Source organism: Hevea brasiliensis, chromosome 4, assembly GCF_030052815.1.
Source record: "Hevea brasiliensis isolate MT/VB/25A 57/8 chromosome 4, ASM3005281v1, whole genome shotgun sequence".
Classification (NCBI taxonomy): Eukaryota; Viridiplantae; Streptophyta; class Magnoliopsida; order Malpighiales; family Euphorbiaceae; genus Hevea; species Hevea brasiliensis.
The window spans coordinates 12,566,440-12,587,889 of NC_079496.1; the positions used below are offsets into that span (position 1 = coordinate 12,566,440).

General features: G+C 31.7%; 3 protein-coding genes, 1 long non-coding RNA gene and 2 other non-coding genes across 6 annotated transcripts; 3 read left to right on the forward strand and 3 right to left on the reverse strand.

Annotated features, from left to right (window-relative positions):
- Positions 1 to 33: 33 nt before the first annotated feature.
- On the reverse strand, positions 34 to 3,542 carry LOC110658560 (vacuolar protein sorting-associated protein 22 homolog 1). The gene is made up of 8 exons (XM_021816214.2): positions 3,384 to 3,542; positions 3,190 to 3,300; positions 2,823 to 2,958; positions 2,125 to 2,279; positions 1,308 to 1,415; positions 1,131 to 1,220; positions 910 to 1,015; positions 34 to 261 (listed from the first exon to the last, which is right to left on the reverse strand). Exons 1-7 carry the CDS (start codon positions 3,432 to 3,434, stop codon positions 914 to 916), a joined length of 753 nt encoding a protein of 250 aa, XP_021671906.1. The 5' UTR covers positions 3,435 to 3,542; the 3' UTR covers positions 34 to 261; positions 910 to 913.
- Positions 3,543 to 3,998: 456 nt separating this feature from the next.
- LOC110658559 (probable folate-biopterin transporter 4) lies at positions 3,999 to 8,637 on the reverse strand. Its single transcript, XM_021816212.2, has 7 exons — positions 8,401 to 8,637; positions 7,116 to 7,243; positions 6,268 to 6,489; positions 5,439 to 5,903; positions 4,928 to 5,125; positions 4,692 to 4,829; positions 3,999 to 4,509 (listed from the first exon to the last, which is right to left on the reverse strand). The coding sequence occupies exons 1-7, from the start codon at positions 8,479 to 8,481 to the stop codon at positions 4,248 to 4,250; spliced, it is 1,494 nt and encodes a 497-aa protein (XP_021671904.2). The 5' UTR covers positions 8,482 to 8,637; the 3' UTR covers positions 3,999 to 4,247.
- Positions 8,638 to 10,133: 1,496 nt separating this feature from the next.
- Positions 10,134 to 12,303, reverse strand: LOC110658558 (uncharacterized). The gene is made up of 2 exons (XM_021816211.2): positions 11,986 to 12,303; positions 10,134 to 10,553 (listed from the first exon to the last, which is right to left on the reverse strand). Exons 1-2 carry the CDS (start codon positions 12,131 to 12,133, stop codon positions 10,270 to 10,272), a joined length of 432 nt encoding a protein of 143 aa, XP_021671903.2. The 5' UTR covers positions 12,134 to 12,303; the 3' UTR covers positions 10,134 to 10,269.
- Positions 12,304 to 13,301: 998 nt separating this feature from the next.
- LOC110658557 (uncharacterized) lies at positions 13,302 to 14,788 on the forward strand. Its single transcript, XR_002495601.2, has 2 exons — positions 13,302 to 13,435; positions 13,552 to 14,788. It is a non-coding gene; the product is annotated as an uncharacterized LOC110658557 (long non-coding RNA).
- On the forward strand, positions 13,677 to 13,759 carry LOC131179788 (small nucleolar RNA R21). Its single transcript, XR_009148674.1, has one exon. It is a non-coding gene; the product is annotated as a small nucleolar RNA R21 (small nucleolar RNA).
- Positions 14,060 to 14,132, forward strand: LOC131179789 (small nucleolar RNA R21). The gene has a single exon (XR_009148675.1). It is a non-coding gene; the product is annotated as a small nucleolar RNA R21 (small nucleolar RNA).
- Positions 14,789 to 21,450: the final 6,662 nt, after the last annotated feature.

The following is a 21,450-nucleotide window of genomic DNA, read 5'->3' on the forward strand; positions in this document are numbered from 1 at the left end:
AGCTCATACAAACACAACTGATTCTGCCAGATATATAAAAAACATGAAATAATTTGCTCATTTTATCTGTTTAATATCCATGATTGAAGTCACTTTCCGATTCAGTTTAATTTACAAGTCTCACATTCACAAGCAGCACACAGTGAATAATTTTTTTGCACCACATTGATCAATTTGGTGACCGGACCTGTGCAAGTTGCATTTCCAAGGAAGAAAACTAGACCAAGATCACGGACATTACAATAAAACTTCCTCGACAACCTGGGTAAAAAGGAGTGAAAGGAAGATCACAAGGAAAATACATCTTAATTATTTAGCAGTTTCAAATATTCAAAGGGTAAATGATTAGATACATATGAGCTTATAACGGTCCAGCTAGAGCGAATATGCTCATTGAACAATTTAAAGCTCAAGCATACATTGTTATTGAATTAGAATCCTATTGAAAGTTTGCTTAGTACCAATACATAAAATTATAAATGAATTAAATTTAATTTCGATTGTTGCATTATCTGAATTTACTAACATTTACAAGCAATCAATTGCTTTTATATATATATATATATATATATATATATATATATATATATATATATATAAACACTTAAAATAAGTGGATTTTCAAGCCCTTATTTTGTTAGATATCCTTGACAGGTATTAAATGCCAGGCTCAAGAAAATAGGAGGGAAAGCAAAATGAGAGGCCCTTATACTAGATTACAGTAATCATTAGCAAATTGCAGCAATAAAACAAATGGGAATTGATTCTTTTACATTTACTCAATTGAAATTTCAATATATTTTATAGTGCTAATTTCACTTCGACACATGTGAATGGAATAAACTAACTTTAAATTAACATTTGTACCTTATGTTATGGGTGCAAATATAAAGTTCATGGATGAGATACCATGTTAAATATCAGCTCCTACTGAAGAGGATATGGAAGACACACAGGGGAACCAATAGCGGCGCTTGCCATCCTTGTGGCCATCATCAATCATAGCAAGACCTTCCTGCATCAACCAATCGAGATTAATGAGTACTATGAATCCCGTTATACAGGAATCAGGAATAGAAAAAACAGGGCAACTTGAAAATGGATAATCAAAGGTGGTGGCAAAAACTTACATCTAATAATGTATCAAGGGCATCAGTAGCACGACCAGATGTCCAAGAAAGTCGCCCCTCTACCTCATCAACAGTGACATAGCCTTGAGCCTAAAAAGAATGAGAGGAGCGAAATGCAATGTAAATACTCATATCATTGAGAATGTCAATTCTTTATGATATGAAACGTAGAAAAACCTGAGCCAGCTCCAAAATTTCATTATGGTCTTTGTTCAATTCAGTTGGAACAGATCGAACAAGCTTTCTTTTTCCAACAGATATCACCTCAAAACCGCTCCCTAGTATCTGAGAAAATTCATAGTCAACTAATAAACAATGCTAGAAAAGTAACCAGTGATATATGATGCAGAAGTTGCATTCAATTTTAGCAATTAATATAATGGCACTAATGCATATTGCATACTCAGAATGAATCTAATAATGACACTTATCTATCTTACAACTGTTAGGTGTATCAAAAAATTTACCAAATGGACATAGATAAATTTAAATTGTTCCCTCAAGAAAAAAGGAGAACAAACATAATGAAATTTAGGGATAATAGGAACATATAACTTTTCTGACTGCCTTCCAACAAAATACCATACAACAAACCAATAATAACCAAAGAATATGCCCATCATGACATTGCGGCATAAAACATCACATGAATGAAGACTTTTAATCTCCCTCACCAACTTGAGAGAGAAAGAGAGAGATATTTGGCTACTAAATTTTCTTAATAAACCAGATAAAGTACCTAAAACTAAAATATCATAAGACTCAGAGTATCAAAATGGTTTCATTCCCCTAAACCCTTTTGCTATCAGTTGTGTCTTTCGAATAAGAAAAATATAGCAGAATAGGAACGATGTTGCTAAGAATTTAGAAAGATGACATAAAACATGTTTGAGTAACCTTGATTCATTAGAAGATTTTCTCCTCCATAATACACCTTATATTTACATCAGTTTCTAAAAATCTGTACAACCATGATGGCACCTCAATTACCAACCTTAAGCTTACTTATAGCACGCAAGCAGTCATCTTCGGAAACAGCTTCACGATCAGTTTTTCGTTTCTGACGAAGTAGCATGCAGAGTTCCTGAAGGTTGATCAAACCTCCATTGTGAGATCTTGTTGCCAAGCATATCTCAACGATTTGCACGCCTATCTAGCCAAGAAGATGAAATCAGAATAAACAATTTACAGCATGCTGAAAAGCACACAATTTAATAACAGGATACTTTTTAGACACGGGTCAAAAGGAGTGGAGCAAAATAACATCCAATTCATAAACATAAACATGAACAAATTTCATTAAATACCTGAAGTCAGGTACAGTCACTTTTCTAGTAAAAAGTGGCACACAAACTCTTAAAACAGTTGTAGCAAATTTACAGGACACAAAAGTTAGTAGTTTATTACTTTAGTTGTGAATTAAGTAACAAACCACCTTCTTCTTCCCCTTTGTGTGTCTGAAACCAATGATGTATTCTCCATCATGCATTAGATAATCTCAATAAAACAGAAAAATAACGTTTTCCATGTTCCCAATACAGCAAAAAAATTTGGAATATGCCATTTTCATTTTAGAACTCATGCGTCAAACATACACTTGAAACATTCATAAAACAAAAAACATGTAGTTCTACACCTAAAGAGAATTTTGCAATCAGAAAAGCGCCATACTTCAAGAAAAACTGTACAAACCAAGTTCGTAATAGAAGTCACCAATCCCTAACAGCTCTGCCCAAAAACCCTTATTTGAGGCCAGTGGATCCACTCCCACTTTAGCACACATCTCGTGGAATTGCGCCCTGAAAGTTGGGTTCTTGCGAATATCATTCTGCACCAACCCAAATCAAGTTTCAATGCAATTTCCCATTTCCAATCATAAATTTTGACAAACATATCGTCCATATTTAAAAGTCAATTTAAAACATAATTTCCTAGCACGGTAACACTATTAAAAGGATGAAATCCAGATATATGTAACATAGGGTTTATACAATAAGAGTACTATCATCATAATCAAATCAATTGGGTAGCGAAAATTCTCGCTGGAAATAGTAATGACCTTGTGTTTGCGGGCAAATTCTTCTAGCTGGGAGCGAAAAGTGGCGAGCTGTTCTTTCATAAGATCAGTTCTTAACTTCGCTACATTTTCTCCTAATAATCGATATTGGTCCTTCCATACAAATTCAAAAATCAAATTATCAATAAACCAGAATAAATAATCAAAAGACATCATATAGTCCAGAAGAAACAAACCCGAGCAGCAGCAGCTGTTTGTAACCCGCCAATTCCAGGCCTCCTTCTCATTCTTCTCTAAAGATTGCCCCTTTGTATTATGGGTTTGGATCAAATGTCTTGAATCGTTGTTTAGTGGTTTAGCAAATGATGCTTTCTTTCAGTTAGCGTGGCCGATGGTAAGAAACAGAGGAAACCAGGAAGGGGGCGGGAGGGATTCAATACGTTGGTATATATAAAAATAAAATAAAAAAAAAATCAAAATCAGAGTGGCGCAGCGGAACCGTGGTGGGCCCATAACCCACAGGTCCCAGGATCGAAACCTGGCTCTGATAAGAGTGGCTTCTAAACTGCATAAATAGTTTTTCTTTTTGTATAATTATTTAATTTTAATTTTATTTTAATAAAGCTGATATTGAATTTTATAAAATTAAAAAAAAAAAATACTAATTGTGCTTTTACAGATTAAAGTTAATAATCGTTCCTCCATTCATTAATAGATGTGGACAAAATTAAGCCTAGTAGAGGTGCGCAATCAATTGGCAAAAAACCAAACAAGCTAATTGATCAGATTGCTAAAGCTGAAATCAATAAAAATAGAATCAATAAAATTATAGGACTTCACATAATTGATAATTTGGTCTAACTGTAACAAAATTTGTATTTCAAATAGAACCAATGTCTTACACATTGTATATGCTGTAGCCAATGATCTACATTGAGAAGTATAAATCAAATTAGCTATATCTTCTGATTTCAGAGTGAACAACCGTGTATTTCAGCCGCTAATCAGCCGTGACAAAAAAATTCAGTGTAAAAAAGTTCTGATCATTTTCTGTCGCTACATAATTGCATTTGGATTCTATATTGAGAATGAATCCCTGACTATGTTGATATCCCTGTAGCATCTTTTGGTATCAAAACTAGAAGGGCAACTGGAATATAAGTGCAGAAGACTTGGATGGCAATGCCCAATAGTAGGTTGTCAAAAGAGCCTGATGAGAGGTTCAAAAATGAAGCTAGTGCAGCACCTGTGAATGATCCCAGCGTTGAACCCAAGTTGTTTATTGACATAAAGAGGGCAAATAAAGTTCCTTCAATTCCTGGAGGGCATAACCGTCCGGATAAAATAAGGAATGGCATGAACCTACAGGTACAATGCCAGAAGAGTAACAGCATGATGGATATTAGTCATTTTAATCAATTGATACTAATGTGGATCATGGAGATGAGTACAAATGTGTAATTGCTTTTGCGTGATTTTTAAATTAAAATATTCAAATTTGCACCAACAAAAGAAAATATGAACATAGCAAAATGAGCACATACTTGAATTGATTAATTGCATCAGCAAGGGCAGATCCACAAAGCACCGTGATCTTATCTGAAATTCCATAGGCAAGACTGATTCGAGATACCAAGATCATATCTAGGAGGCTCATAAAAGACAACCCAATATGAGCTGACCTGCATCATGTATGAAAAGCAGGATAAAATAAAATTAGGCAAATAGAGTTGAAGAACATCTTTACCAGGAAATACATTCTGCAATGTGAACTACTTACAAGAGAATCTTCCGCAGCTTCATGGTCTTCAGATAGCGATTGTAAGTGAAGGTCCCAAGCATAAGGCCCAACCATCCAACAACACGTGCAGTCCCCAAAAAAGATGCATCTAAGTTCAGGGATTCAGTCTGGTAGTAGAACATGACTGTTGATAGGTTTGGAACAGTGACGTGTGCTAGGAAAAACCAAGTCATGGGTCTGGTCTTCCAAGACCAACGTAAGAGCAAAAGCAAACATGATTAGAAGAATAAAACAAGATGCGGCGGTAGATTATGCCAGAGAAGAAAAAGGGGGAAAAATGAATCCTTATAACAGCTAGATTGACATTAAGTATAGGCACATTTAAACTACAGTTATACCTATAGTGACATCACAATACCAACACAACCATAATCTCATATTCTTAATTACAGGCAAAAAATGGCTAAACATTTAAAGAGGGCAAATTAATATCTGACCTTCAATCATTCGAGAATACTAACTAAGCAATTTAAGATCTGTTAGTGGTTACCTCACAATGATTGGCTGCCTAAAAGCGTCTATCAAACTGTAAGTGGCTGCTTTTAGAGAGTGTAACCAATCCAATGTTAAGTAATTGTGCTTCTCAGGTATCCGAGATTTAGTACTAATAGCTGTCCTTTTTGCGTTATGCTTTTGGCTCTTCTTTCTTCTTGATGCACTCCTATTTGACTTCCTTGCTAAGAAACTATCTTCATCCAAAATAATATCATTCCCATTCACTAGATGGGAACTGCTTACAGAACTAGCAAACTCTGGCAAAACTTTACTGCCTACATAATTCTCCCTAACCAAAACACATGATAATAACTGTATGGCTGGCAGCACTGAAAAAAGAAGGAAAATTGTTTCTATCTGTATGTTGGTTAATGCATATCCTCCTAACAAACTGCCACATATTCCACCCAAAGCCATGGATAACCAAGATATCGACTGGAGATCTCCTGCATATGAGGCCCTGTTTAATGACAAAACTAAGTCATTTTCTTAAGGAAATTAACTAAACTATGTAATTCAAAACAACAATCAGTGAAAGATATAATATGTCAATATTTGCAGCACAGATTGAGGTCAAGTGCATGCCAAATAATACGACCCCTGCAACAAGAGAAGCAACACATAATAGATTTATGAATTATCAACTTATGTAGGAGGGTGAAAAGTTAACACTGCTTACTTGGCAGATGAAAATATTTTACCTACCAAATCAATTTTCATAGTTAGCAGATAACCGTTAGGGTTGCATGCCAATTACTGCATTCATAGTCAACAGGCTAAGCATGCATATGGAAATGGAAAAGATACTCAACATATGCACATACCTCCCAAACCTTACGGCCTCAGCAATCATTGCATCCACCACCACATCTGCCATGGCAGAGCCCAAGTTTTGCACTGTCAAGAAGACAATGAGGTGCCATCTGGAACTTCTCAAGAATGCATTTAAGCCTAGAGCAGGCCATGGCACTAGAGAGAGAACAGTCGCAATTATTAGGTATGGTATCCTTTTTCTTCCCTTGATCGGGATGCAGTCTGACAAAATTCTACAGGCAACATGAAAATTAATAATCCAATAAAAAGAAGTGGAAAATTACTAATAAAGAAAAGGACAGATTTCTTAACTATCATTTCATGTTGGGCACCGATAACATGAGCTATTGAACTTATATGACAATATGCATACACATACTTCAAATGTGAATTTTTTGTGCTAAATGATCTGCCATAAAATATTTTGTTGTCATAATTTGTTGTATATATGATTTCAAAATGAATTCAATGTTGTTTCATTAGCATTCAATAGTTTTAACATACTATTCTAACTTGAAACATGAGAAGTGACAATGTGCACAATTTTTCAATAATAATCTGAGGCGCTAGAAAAGTTGCAACTTTCATAACATTGCCATGAAAAGCAGGAAGGAGTTTCTTCATTTCCATCATACGCACAAGACTACATTACAATAGAAAAGCGACTATAATTTCTGTTTCATACAGAAGCACAAACATGGAAACCAAAGTGCCAAGATGTTGTCAATACCATTGGTCAGTGGGTAAATTAGCAAGGCACTGCATTATGGAAAATCTTCTACTACATAGATAGATGTATATAGTTGAAGGCTTGAAGCTACAATGTATTTCTGCATGAGTGTGGGGAAGAATTATATACCCATATAATGGTTTTATGCTCCATGGGAAAAATGCTACTGAAGATACAAATTGGGACGCCGAGGGTGACAACTTAAGCCTGTCTTTTAGGTGGTAGGAAACAGCCGTCCATACAAAGGATCTGAACCCCTACATTCATATTTTCAAGATAAACCATAAAACGATAAGTTGATGTAATTTCAACAAAAGACGGGAAAAAACAAGGGGAAAAATAGAGCAGTTTTGAAACAAGTATCCATAAAATATCATTAACACAATCCAAATTGGACCAAATTTTATATGATATCACACCAGAGGGATGGCTATCAGCGCAGGAACAAGAAAAAGAAATTTTGACTAATTTTCAACTTTAGAATCCAGTCCAAACTACAACAAAAGGTCTGCCACTTAAAAGGGATCGACTAGAAGGAAGAGAAGCTAGCCTAAGACAAGTTGAGTTGGCTTCATGACAAACCACTCCTCTGGAAATCATTTTACAGGAAGACTCAAATCATACTTAAGATTCATATTCCATATCATTGATAAAAGAAAAAAGAAACATTATCTTCATTATTACCAAAGTGCATTAAAATCCTCTATTTGATATTATTTTTGAAGCAGGTAAGATGGGAATTATATTAAATTATTAATTATTTGAGTTCCAAGGTCTCAAATTGGGAAACAATTGCGAAAATCCAAGACTATGAGAAATTAAAATAGGCTATAACACCTTTTTTTTTAAAACAAAAAGGCTATAACATTAGTCAGGCATCTACATAGGTATGCCATACCATAATATATTTGACCATAAAACTAAAAGAAAGATGTCTCGTAATTTGGTTAATATAGCAAAATCACTTATTTTTCTTCATAAAACGAACTTTTTGTTTCTGAACGAAAGAAAACCTACTTCCAAAAGCCTGAAAGAACACCTATAAAGCCAAGCTAAGAAGCAAACGCACATCAACTTAGCCGCTTCTAAGCGATTAAGAAAATGTTAATTTTGATTACCAAAACGTAAAACTAAACAACAACATTATCAAAATTAACAGAACACAAGAATGTCATAACAATATAACTATCAGCTAGACTTCTAAATCAACGAAATCACCCAGAAAAATTTAATATCATTAAATCCTCGAAAGGACAGAAAACCCCAAAGACAAATTCACATATCATCACATCCCTGCACTTTATACCACTTTACAACCCAACAAAAGAGCCCATTACTAAGTAACACCAGAAGATCAATTTGAAACCAATAAATTCATATCGATAGAACACAGAGATGGAGAAATGATTGAAACCTGAGTGAAGTAAATCAAGCAAATAAGCCATAGAAATGAAGCGCCAAAAGCATTTCCTAGCTGTTTAAGCCATCCTATCATTTTGAAACCAAAAAAACAAGAAAACCTCTTTCCTTCTTCTTTAAATCAGAAAATTTTCCATTTTTCTTCTGTGTTTCGTTATTTTCTCCCACCGAAACTCTCGCTGCTTCAAAGGTTTATTACAGGTCTTTTTTCTGTTTGACATCCATGTCCTTGATGTTTCGGTGGCGCGGGACGTAATATATAGGCTGCGGCGGGCATTTTCGTCATTTGAGAATGTGCAGTTGACGTTGGCACTGTGATTGTGATCTTGTCACCGGAACACGTACTACAAACCTATCACATCTCTCAAAGCAAGCTTTGGGGCCCACGAAGGAACATGACAGTCACGAAGGTTATCGGGTGGCCACGGTTCGATTTTGAATCAAAACTGAATCAAAATCGATTTGATTAAAATCAGATCAAAATTAGTTAAAATTGAAATCGACTTCGAACCAGACCAAAACCGCCATTCTGTAGTTTGGTTCAGGTTCATAATTTTTAAGAACAGTGAATCGGCGGTTCTGAATCAGATTGAATCGATGATTTCAAATCGAATTAAATCGATAATTTAAATATAAAAAAATTCAATAAATATGTTACATCACTCCTAATTTATTTATATATATCATTAATTCTCTACACAATTATTCTCTGCATTTTCTTCAATTCTTAATATTTTTTCAATTTTTCTCAAATTTTCTAAATAATTATTTTTTACACTCATTTTAATTTCCAATACTCTCTCAATTTTTCTACTTTATTATTTTATATACTTACTGAAATTTTCAATACTATCTCAATTACTTTATTATTACTTTAAATTCTCAATAAAATTTTCAATATCCTCTATTTTATTTTTTTTTCTCTTTTATACTTTTTAATTATTAATTATTATATAATTTAAAAAAAAAGGCAAGTAATAGAACTAGAAATTTTTATTCCTCTAAATCTTAAAGAGATATTTAAGTAAAATTAAATTCATACATTTTTTGTTAATTTCTTTAAAAAAAATTAATTTCATCTCTAATTTTTTAATCAGGTTCAAATTTTTATTTATTAAATTTTTCTTAAAGATAAATTATTTTCTTTTTTTTATTTTATTTTGATTGAAAGATTTCTAAGAAAAATTAAAATATTTTTACAAATATAACTTAAATTTTGAATCAATAAAATTTTTCTTTAATTTTTTTTGTCTAAGCTACCCTTAAACCATCCCTAAACCACTTCCAAACTGTCCTCCAAACTGTCTTGAACCGTTCTTTTTCGAACCGCCCTTCAAACTGTTTTAAACCGAAACTCAAACCGAAACCGACGGTTTAAGAACTATCTTCCAAACCGTTCCCTGACAATTTGATTCAGGTTCATAATTTCATTGAACCTAAACCGACGATTCAAAAACCGTAACCGGCGATTCCTGAGCCGTGCTCACCCCTAATCGCCATAGTTGCGTACTGGCGTTTAGAGCCCAATCCAGTCACGGAGGCTGGTGAAATACGCAATGTAATAATATTTCTTACTACTCCTTAAAGCTTTTTTTTTTTTTAACCATTTTTACTTAAAAATTAAAAATAAAAAGAACGTATAGAATCATGACTAGAGTTTGCCTTCAGAAGCTTTCTGGATGCAGCAATGAGTAACAACAAAATAAACAATATGCTGAGCTACAGATCTAGTCTATCACAAACAAGCACATTGATATCCAACATGTTTCTGTAAAACATGGGCCAGCCTGTACTCTAATTTGTTCTACACAGAAGATAGAACAAGCACAATTGATAAGTATAATATACATGATAACAGTAGCATCTAGATGCAATAAGTAGGAACACTTGCAGGGCGATAGACAAATGGTCTGACGGTGTGAGAATAGCCTGATGGATGATTATAAGCGAACTTCACTCCTGTACTTCCTTCCCCGAGATGGGTGCAGTGATCATGGAAACTACTGATAGGTCTTGCCAAGCATGCATCCCAACGGTCACTCTCAGGCATGGTTTCTGCCACGGTATATATCCCCTTTGCATTTGTAAATGCTTGGTAATTTAGAACTTCTCCAGATTTTGTTATGCAAAGAACAGCGACTTCAGCACCTGCATCAAAACAAGCAAGACTACCCAACTTCACATCTTATTGAATTAAACATACTACAGAGACAGTTCATTATTGCTAAATCAATTTCTGATCCCATCCTAGCCAGCAGTTGAGATTTTAAATATATACAAATGTAATGGTGCATTCCCAATGTCACAAGAATAAAGTCATCAGGAAATTCCATGAATCTAGCCTGTTTATATGTTTAATTACAAATACAAGCAAATCATAGTCCATCAAAAGAATCAAGTCATCAGGAGGCTCCATAGCCAAGCATATGCCACCCAGAGAACTCAAACTTCACCAATAAACTTTCTCTATATAGTCATATATGATAAAATTTGAAATGAAAATAATTCAATTGCATTGTAAATAAAACCAATAAGATGTTCTCTAAAGCCTAACACCGATTTAAATGGATAGGAAGAAAATTTTCTGCCAAATCAAATCACATTATCCAGCCATATGGGAGACTGTCACAGACTGATGAATTTTCAACATTAATTTTAAAAGTTAAAGACTTCAAGCCAAGAACAGGATTCAAAATCTATAAGTTTCATGCTAGAGTGACTGAAAATCTCATTCCAATTTGCTCAGTGATAATTTCTACATTTTTCAGCTTATGCACCGTTTTGACATAAAAAATTTATAAAAAAACAAAGAAGACGGGTAAAGGTCATTGAACATGAAATACAATAACATAGAATCTCATCATAGCATAATCCCATTAAGTTGCAATTCCGGATCAAGCGAAACAACACCCCCAGAACAAAAGAAACACCAAAGCAAATAACTACAATCATCAAAATTAATTCATTTTCTCTCTCAATCTCTTTCTTTTTCTATTTTATTTTTTTTAATCCAGGAGTAAACAGAAAGGTGGAAAGAGATGATCTAAGATCCATAATCTAATTTTAGCAATTAACAATTCTTACTGTGTTATTGGCAAATCTCTGGACAAATATCTAACTTCAGAGTGCAGACCAATTAATCAAAACAAACATGGAAGATTTAGAAAATGAAAAGAAATCAAACATTCAAACTCCTAAAACATGGAATTGAAGCCCTGTGGCGCAACTTAACCTTAATTGTGCAAATACTGCAAATCAACATCAGTCACATACACTTACAAGGACAATAATAGAACCAAAAAATTTCTATACAAGAAATAATTAAAACAGTTTCATCATTTCCCAATCACAAATCTAAATTAATTTAACCAAGTATACTCATAAGAGCATCAATCACATCAATCGACCAAGGGAAAAATTTTAAGAACTATCAATACAACAACCAACAAAGAAGAACTAGAAACCCATTGCAAAACCCATCAACAGTTACAAGTCCAAAGACGATACCCAGTTTCGAACTAAGGAACATATCATAGACAAATGCGCAATTAAACAAACAGACTAAGAGAGAGATAGAGACCTTCTAAGATATGATCCTCAGGGCCAACGGACGAATCAGCACAGACATCACAAATAACCCTTCCATGGATTTCACCTGTCCAAGCTTTCACAGTGGAGACGAAGACGATTAATAAAAAAAGACCCATCACCAGATTTCTTGTCTCCATGGCTTGCTTTTCAATCTTCCGAGAAGTCCAGACAGCGAATTTTCGACACTGAATATCTTTACAGTTGATGTTTGGCTGCAGCTGTGTCGGTAGAAGGCGATAACTGATAACTAGTTTCAAAGAAGGTGAACGTAAAAATTAATTTCAAGGTTGATGGCCAATAAATTGTACCAATTTTAATCTATTTTTAGGATTAACCCATAACAAAATAATAACATTTATATTAATAAAATTTTATTTATTTTATATATAAATTTAAAATTAGTTGATTTGTATTTTGATGATGGTTATAGGAAATCTATCTCCCAAATTATTTATATGAAATGAATTCCCATGTGATTATATTTGATTTAATTTTTTAAAAATTTTTTTAAAATTAAAATAAAATAATTTTTTTATTTTAAAAATATTAATTAATAAAAAATAAATTAATTAAATTAAAAATCTCATAAATTTTAATCTTCAAACGAAAAAATTTATATAAAATAACCACATTTCACTATATAATTTCTCATTAAATTAGTGGTTGTGTCTCATTATTTTTATAAATATGGTTTTCTCTACAATTTTTTTTCAATATTTTTATTTTTATTTAAAAATATTTATTGAATTGAAAAATAATACAGAGAAAAGTAATTTTTTAAATAATTTTTTATTACAAAAACTAAAATTATATTAATGAGTTTCCCTATAATAATGAGATTTTTGTTAATATATCGTAGGGGCAAACTTATTTATTATTATGAGAGTCTATTTATAATTTTATATTTTTAGTTTTTTAATTTTAATTAAAATTAAAATTTGAGATTTTATAATTCTAAAGAGTTGATTGATATTTTTTATTAAAATTTTTAATTTTAATTTATTTGATTTATGTTTATTCTGAAAGTGAAGTTCAATAAAAAAGATATATTGAGATTTTTTTTGCCATTTACAAATAAATTTTGATTATTTAAAAAATGGAAAAAAAATTGCAAACAGTACACAAGGACCGTATGGAATTATGAACAAGAAAAGGGAAAAAAGGCATATAGAAAAAGAAAATGAAAATTTCCCGCAGGAAATGTAATATAGTAATTTTTAAGGGACTAAAATGTAATTCTCCATCCAGTCGCTTCATATATGGGTGCAGCACCTAACCAAACCTAACCTCAGCGGATCAGCCGCAATTAGCTTTACCTTTAGCTTCTCTTATATGGCAAATTAAATTGGTTGCCGTAGGTTGAAGTTGATTCTCATTTCAGTAGCCGTAAAAATGGGAGAAAGGAAAGGAAAAACGAAGAAAGAATATATCTTTGATTGGTAAACTAATGGGGTTTGATTCCTTTGGTGTTTGCAAATTTTGGCTGTAATTATTGTTTTATCACTTCTTTAATTATGGGTTTTTTATTTGCTTGAGTTTCTGCCCTCTATTGCAGGTATTCACAGCAAGATAAAAGTTTTATCCATCTACCAATTATTTATTTATTTATTTTTTTTTATGCTAATGAGAGTTGTTTTACATACCCTTTTGCTCATTCTCTTCTTCTAAAATTTTGGCTTGCATCCCTATGAAGAATGATGTTTATATGTAAAAGTAGTGGGCTAATCTCCATTGAATTGATGACAAACAAATTCTGAGGGATGCGCTTCTACCCATTTGGTTCATGTTTATTAGCATATCTTTGCGAAAAGATTTGTCTTACAACGTAGATTTCAAATTTCAATATTGGCTTATGGTCTTTCAATATGGAACGGACCTGTTAGATGCCTTTGTGGAGGGCTGTTAGTGTAACTCAGGAAAATTCATGGTTTTCTTTTTTTTTTGGGAAAAAAAGCGGATTTTGATAGTCAAGATATATTACCATTAACAATGCCTGCACCTTTTTTTTTTTCCTATAATTTTTTCCCCTTCCTTTCATCATCTGCCATTTGAAATTTATTTTGCATCTCTATGAGGATTGGATGTTAATTAAAGTAGTGGACTGATCCATTGATGATTAATCTATTCTGAGGGATGCCAATGCTTCTTTAAGTTGGTTTGTGACTTAGTTGCACAAAGTTAAATTGTGCTTTTGTGTATTGTATTTCATTGCTAATTGCCCCTTATGATCTATGATTGGAAATGTGTGCTTTCTACTAGTGCATATGTTGCTCCATCTCAATGATGGTGATACTTGAGAAGATTGATTGTGTAGTAATTTGTGCTAGCAAACTTGGTCAGATTCTTTTTGTTAATGTTTCATCCATATTTGGATCTATCATGGGGATTATAATTGACAAATAGATAGCTTAATATGGGTTTATAATAGATTTTTGCATATTTTAAGTAAATCACTGCAGTGTGTCCTGCAACTACTCAGACTGGTATGATTAGCAAGTTTGCTGCATAACATATAGTGCACATATCAGTGATGGATGTTAATAGAATTTAAAGTAGTGGACTGAACTCTATTGATGATGCAACAATTCTGAGTGATTATGATGCACTTACTAGTTTAGTTGTCCTGAAATTAAGCCTTTTGTCAATCAGACTGGGCATTGTTGTTTGTAAATTGAAGTACCTGGGATGTTTCTCATCCTTATTGGAGGCCTCTCTGTTTGTGGTAAATACAGATTGCGATTTATGCAGAGATTGAAATCAAATGATGAATTTGGATTATAAATTCTGAACAACAGTCGTTAGACTAATGGTTTCCGAGCTGATTCAATAATCAAATTCTTGTGATGGTTTGATGTCTGCATTAGAACTGACTTATCCTAAAAGATTGCAGTGCATTTGCATGTTATAAATTATAATTATCAGTAGTGGTAATAGGAAAGGCCGAACTGGTGATAGGGAATGAGTTAGTTTGGATGGAGTGGTATTGTCCCAAAGTAATCACTTTAAATATCTCGACTCAATCCTTCAAGTAGATGGGGGATGTGAGGAGGATGTTAGTCATAAAATCAAAGCCGGATAGTTAAAGTGAAGACGCGTCACTAGAGTTTTATGTGATCGCAAGATTTCCAATAAGTTGAAAGGGAAAATTACCGTACAGTCATACCATGTTATATGGTAATAAGTGTTGGGCAATGAAGGAATTGTATGTGTCTAAGGAACCTCGCTGACGCATCTTTTTCAAGCAATTCTCATTGCCAAATCTCCCATCAGTCGGGTGGAAAACAGCCAATAATGCTTTAAAACAATTTCAAAATATTTGCCTAAGCTAGATTTGAAAACACCTCTTTTTTTGCCTTGGATTCAATGCCTTCAAAATTTTGAGATTTCCTTCCATAGTTAATTAAACTAGTAAATCGGTGAATTGGCTTTCAAACTGGTTTGGATTTGTAATTGAATCGGATAAGAAAGTGACTAGGCTTGATTCTATTGGCTCGACGGTTGAACCGGTAAACTGGTGTGACCCGATTGGTTTAATTATTCAATAGAATTTATCTTTTTTTTTAATATATATATATATATATATATATATATATTTTTTTGTTATTTTTGATAAAAAAAAATTAAACTCAAAATATCTTAAAGTTTTTTAAATCAAAATTACTTGAGTTAATTTAGTAATTATGTGTTTTTTATTTAAATATATTTATTTTTAATATGTACTTAATATTTTATAAATATTGAAAAGAGAAATTATATATTTATAAAAAATTTTATACATTATATTACTTAAATATTTTTATATAAAATTTAAAAACACTATTAAAATTTATTAAATATAACTCAATTCATGTTAAAGTTTTATTTTAAATAATTAAAATTTAATTAGTTATGTTTATTTGTATTAATAGGTTTTATATTTAATTAATTTTTAATGATTCACTAGTTAAATTATTGACTCTTTAATTGAATCACTGACCGATTCACCTAGTCCCTTCATCGATCAATCTCCGAGTCAGGTTTAATAATAGTTTCCTTGTCTACAAGTAATGCAAGGATTAGTCTCTCCGTCAAGATAGCAATTCGAACATCGAAGAGTTAGCTTACTCTAATTAATATTGAATTTACGTGTTTGGTTCAACCTTAGATGTGGCTAATAGCTTATGGATATTTAAATAATTAAATTAATTTATTTGATAAATTCATTAAAATTACAGCTAATATTAGATAAATTATTCGTATCAATTCTGAAATATGAGCCCTTTTTTATCATTTAATAACTGATTTAATTTTATTTTTTTACATAAACTATATTTATTATAAAATTTTTATGCCTCCAAATTATTTCTTTATATTAACAAATCATTTATAATTATGAGAAATAATAGATAAATATTAAAATATTTTAAATAGTAATTAAAGTAGTTATAATATTTATTCTTATGTGATAAAAAATATGTACACACATACATAAAAAATAATTATATTTTTAATTCTTATATATATCATATAATAAATTAATAATTATATACTATTTATAAAAAAATAAATAATATGATATATATACTCTTAATAATTAATTTTTATATTAATAGCAAGAATTAGACATAATTTTATCAAACACTTATGATATATTAACTAAAATTAGCTATCAGCTACTAACTATATTCTAAGCTAAATCAAACAACTCTTAATCTCCAATTTCTGATGAATACCATATGCAATATACTTTCCCCTTTCCTTTTATTCATTGTTTAAGGTTTTTGCATAGTGATTGAGAAAACATTTAAATCACATAAATTATAACAAAATATTTCTTAATTCGACTATATTACGTTTTAATTAAGAGGGAGATGGGAAAGGAGGTGATAAGATCAGTTTTAGGAAATTGTAGAAATTTTATTATATTTAATAAAGATAAAGGTAAAATTAGAAAATATTAATTAATATTTCTTAATCTTTTTAAAATAATAAATAATTACAGACAAAATAATTTTAAAAACCTATAGATAAAAAGTATTTTGTAGAGGAGTGTTCTTAATTATGACTGTCTATCATCATTTCCTAGATTTTGCACCACCTACATCAACAGGCAAATTCAAAATTTATAGAATTTGAAGTCTGGTTACTAATAATTAATCTTGCATTATTCTCTTTTTCTTTCACTCCTTTTGTCCCCCACAATGCCACAAGAAGACAATTTCCATTTATAGAGCAAGGTTTGAAACAATGGTGTGTGTAAAAGATGGGAAGCAGATAACTATTACTAGTTATGCTAGATTTCTCAAACCATGTGTTGATAATGTCGAAAATAGAATATTCAGGGACGATTTTAATCATCATAATTTATCTATTTTATAGAATTTATCCCACCAGCTTTGTAGCAACCAGGCACCTTAGATAAGATTGCAATTACCCATCTGAACTCAATGAAACAATCAATCGATCTCCAGCTTTTTTATAATGCAATAATTGAATCCATGTGTCAACATCAATATATAGACACTTATATAAATTTTTAGCCAGTTTTAGGGCTGCTCTAACTAATGGGAGACTGATTTTAGAATTCAATTTATGTCATCTAGCAGCCCAGGGCTCACCACCCTTAAGTGCATTTGGAGACTTTGGTACTAAAAGTGGGAAATGGTCAAATGCCCATAGCTACACTAATTGCAGTGACCCTGAAACAATTATTGCTTCCTGAGAAGCACCTGTTTGTTCCTTTAACAAACTCAGGTTCCTATAAAGGCTTGCCAAAACTACAGGGGCAAGTGCCATCTTTTTCCCTTTAGCTAAATGGATTGCTGTAGGAAAAACTTCCTTTCTCAAGGTATCCCCAGGCAGAGAAGAAAAGACATACCTTAACAGCCACAGTGCCAGGAACGCAACATGTTTTATTTTAGTTTTAATATCCATGAAGTGCCTCATCCAAGCAAAGTGGGTGGTTTTCTTTGCCCTGTTTCTTAGCAATTTGTTTCACTTTTCTTCTAATGCTCCTTCTATCTTCATTAACCCTTCTGTTAGAGGACTTGTAATAGGCTCTCCAGTGACTAGAAACCCACCAGTTACCATAACATCTTCAAGAGTGATTATTGTTTCTCTTCGTGGAAAACAAAAGTGTTGGTCTCAGAGCACCAAAACTCTGCTAACCCAAGTATCAAACGGCGATTACAATGAATCTGATAGATAGAGCTCAAGATGGAATCATAGATACTGCTTTGATTCCAAATGGCTCCATACTTCCTTGCCAAGTGATAAATCCATTCCTCCCATTTCTCATGGGGTCTTACTTAACTCTTAGAAAGAAACTTTGAAGGCCATTCTATGCTACAGTGAGAGAAAATTTTTCACAACAATGGAGTATTTGAAACCTTAACAGCTTGGTTGACATTATTAACACATGGTTTGAGAAATCTAGCATACCTAGTTGATTTGAAAAATCTTTTTCTAATAATTTAAGTGGGAGAAATATTCATTAATAAGTAGAGGATTATTTCCTATTTTATTTATACTTTTATTTTATTGTTATTCCTAAATTAAGTGATAATCCTAATCAGATTAGGATTGAGGTAATTAATGCTAAAAAATAGGAAAATGTTAAAAAAGTTATTTGGCTTTCAGCTCATGCTGTGAGGCTATTGTCCATTGTAAAAAGGGATTTTACTAATTACTGAGGATTTGACTCTGCTCATTGATAAGGGGCTCTTGCCCATTGCAATTTTATGAAGAAAAATAAGCTTTGGCCTAAGATGAAGAAATGACATAATCCAAGAGGAGGGGATTATAGCCTATTATAGTTGAAGATACTCCTTTGTGGTCTAGAAATTGTAGTAGTAAATATATTGGGTTATGTATAAAGAAGATTGAAAGGACTAATTAATGTAATTACTATGAGCAATTTGATGTTGTGAGAGTTCTTTTGGGTGTAATTTAGTTAATAGGTAGTATAACTTTGAGTTTGTAATTGATGATTATATTTATTGATGATAGTGGAAGATAGCATGTTCGTGGATGTAACTTTATATTGAGAGGGTAAACTATGTAAATATTATTATTTTGTATATTTCTTTTGTTATATTATTATTTTGTATATTTACTTTGTTTCTTTATACTTTATACGATTTCGTGGTGCACAACAAACTTGGTCGACATTATCAACACATTGTTTGAGGAATCTAGCATACCTAGTAGTAGTTGTCTGCTTCTCATCATTTACAAACACTATTGTTTCAAACCTTGCACTATAAATGGAAATCATCTCTTCTTGTGCCATTTTAGAGAATAAAAGGAGTGAAAGAAAAAGAGAATAGTGTAAGATTAATGATTAGTAACCAGACTTCAAAATTCTATAAATTTTAAATTTGCCTATTGATGCGGTGGTGCAAATATTTAAAAAATGATGATAGAAAGTCATAAATAAGAACTCTCCTTTATAAAATATTTTTTTATCTATAGGTTTTATAATTTATTTTGTCTATAATTATTTATCATTTTAAAAAGATTAAAGAATATTAATTAATATATCCTAATTTTACATTTATCTCTATTAAATACGATAAAATTTCTACAATTTCATAAAACTGATCTTATCACCTCCCTCCCCATCTCCCTCTTAATTAAAGGGTAATTTAGTCGAATTAAGAAATATTTTTTAATTTTACCTTTATCCCTATCAAATACGTTAAAATATCTATAATTTCATAAAACTCGTCTTATTACCTTCCTCTCCATCTCCCTCTTAATTAATTAAAGGGTAAATTAGTCGAATTAATAAACATTTTATTATAACTTATGTGATTTAAATGTCTTCTCAATTATTGTATAAAAATTTTAAACAATGAATTAAAGTGAACAGGAAAGTATATTGCATGTGGTATTTGTGGGAAAATGAAAATTAAGGGCTGTTTGATTTAGCTTAAAATACAATTAACAATTTGTAATTGATTTTAGTTAATATATCATAACTGTTTGAAAAAAATTATGTCTAATTATTGCTATTAATATGAAAATTGATTAATAAGAGCATATATCATATTATTTTTTATAAAAAAAATTATTTTTCTTGTACATATTTTTATTATTTGAAGAAAAAGGTTTAAACTGAACTAAACAAAATCATATAAATTAATTAAATCCATAGTTAATAATAGGCATAACTAGGGAAGAAATCTGAAAATCTAAGCACTTTTACAATGTTAACATTATCTAATTAAAGCACCTTTTAGGATTATTATAAGCTTTTCCCCTGATCAGTTTTCCTATCAATATTTTTTTAAACTGAGATATTTTATCGAAACAAATTCAAGAAAAACTTATATGAACACGTTAAATCCTGATCGATAGACTGCCCCGAAAATAATTAACTTAAAACATGACACGTTAAGAGCTGGTCCATATTTATGTATTTTTATCAGAAAACAATTTCATAAAGTTCTTCCTGAAGCAAATGTCTCCCATATTCATCTAGATAGCTCTTTGGGAAAAAAAAAAATTGAAAATCAAACTGTAAATTTTGGGCTGAAGAAGAAAGAGTCGGCCAGTAGACAGTCGCACCTCTCCTACCTCGATAATTCCTTTTACAAATGGTAGAATCACTCATGGATTGATAGTCGGAAGAAAAGAAAATAACCAGATGTTAGAGTCTCAGGAGGAGCTGAGCACAATTCAAAAGGCTAAGATAATTTTGATAACACTTGTTGATCACATCAAATCAAATCTGATATGGTCATTTCACAGTCATTCTCTATGACGATGGCGTGTGCATCAGCAGATTAATTTTGCAGCTGCTAGAACCCACCCCAGATGTAGGGTTTCATCTGCATCACCTGGAAATTTCCGCTTTCTGGCTGCACTATGAAAAAAGGAGGAGTTTTGATCGCGCAGTTTATCTTTACTTTCAATTAATAATAAATATCAGTTTATATATAACATAAGCTAGGTTACCAGGCCATTTTGGACTGGGTTTTGCATGAGGAACACAAATATCAAATTGCAATTGAGAATTTAATAAACAAATTGTTCCATGTTTAGATGCCACGTTCACCTATCTTCAAATGTGGTTTCACTTTCATTGAACTCTGCAAATGAGCAAGAAATTAATATATTATAAATTGTAGTCATTTGGGCAATTCATTCTTCACTAGTGTAAGTTACTTTCAAACGATTTACAGCCATCAACAAATCCAAATTGCTTTCTAATTGAAATAATTAATATAACTCATGATATAATCTCAAGATTTGAACATGATGAACAAGATAAAACTATATTCACTTGGCAGATGCAATTAATTGACATAATAATTTTGATAATGTTGCAGTTAACGTGCGCACCAAGTGAACAAAAAGAGGCAGTCAAAATAATATTCATCTTTTCAAAAACTTTTACTGAAAAAATCTTATGGGTTCATTTTTAGTTTGCATTCCAAACAATATATATATTTTTAGAGCTTATGAACCC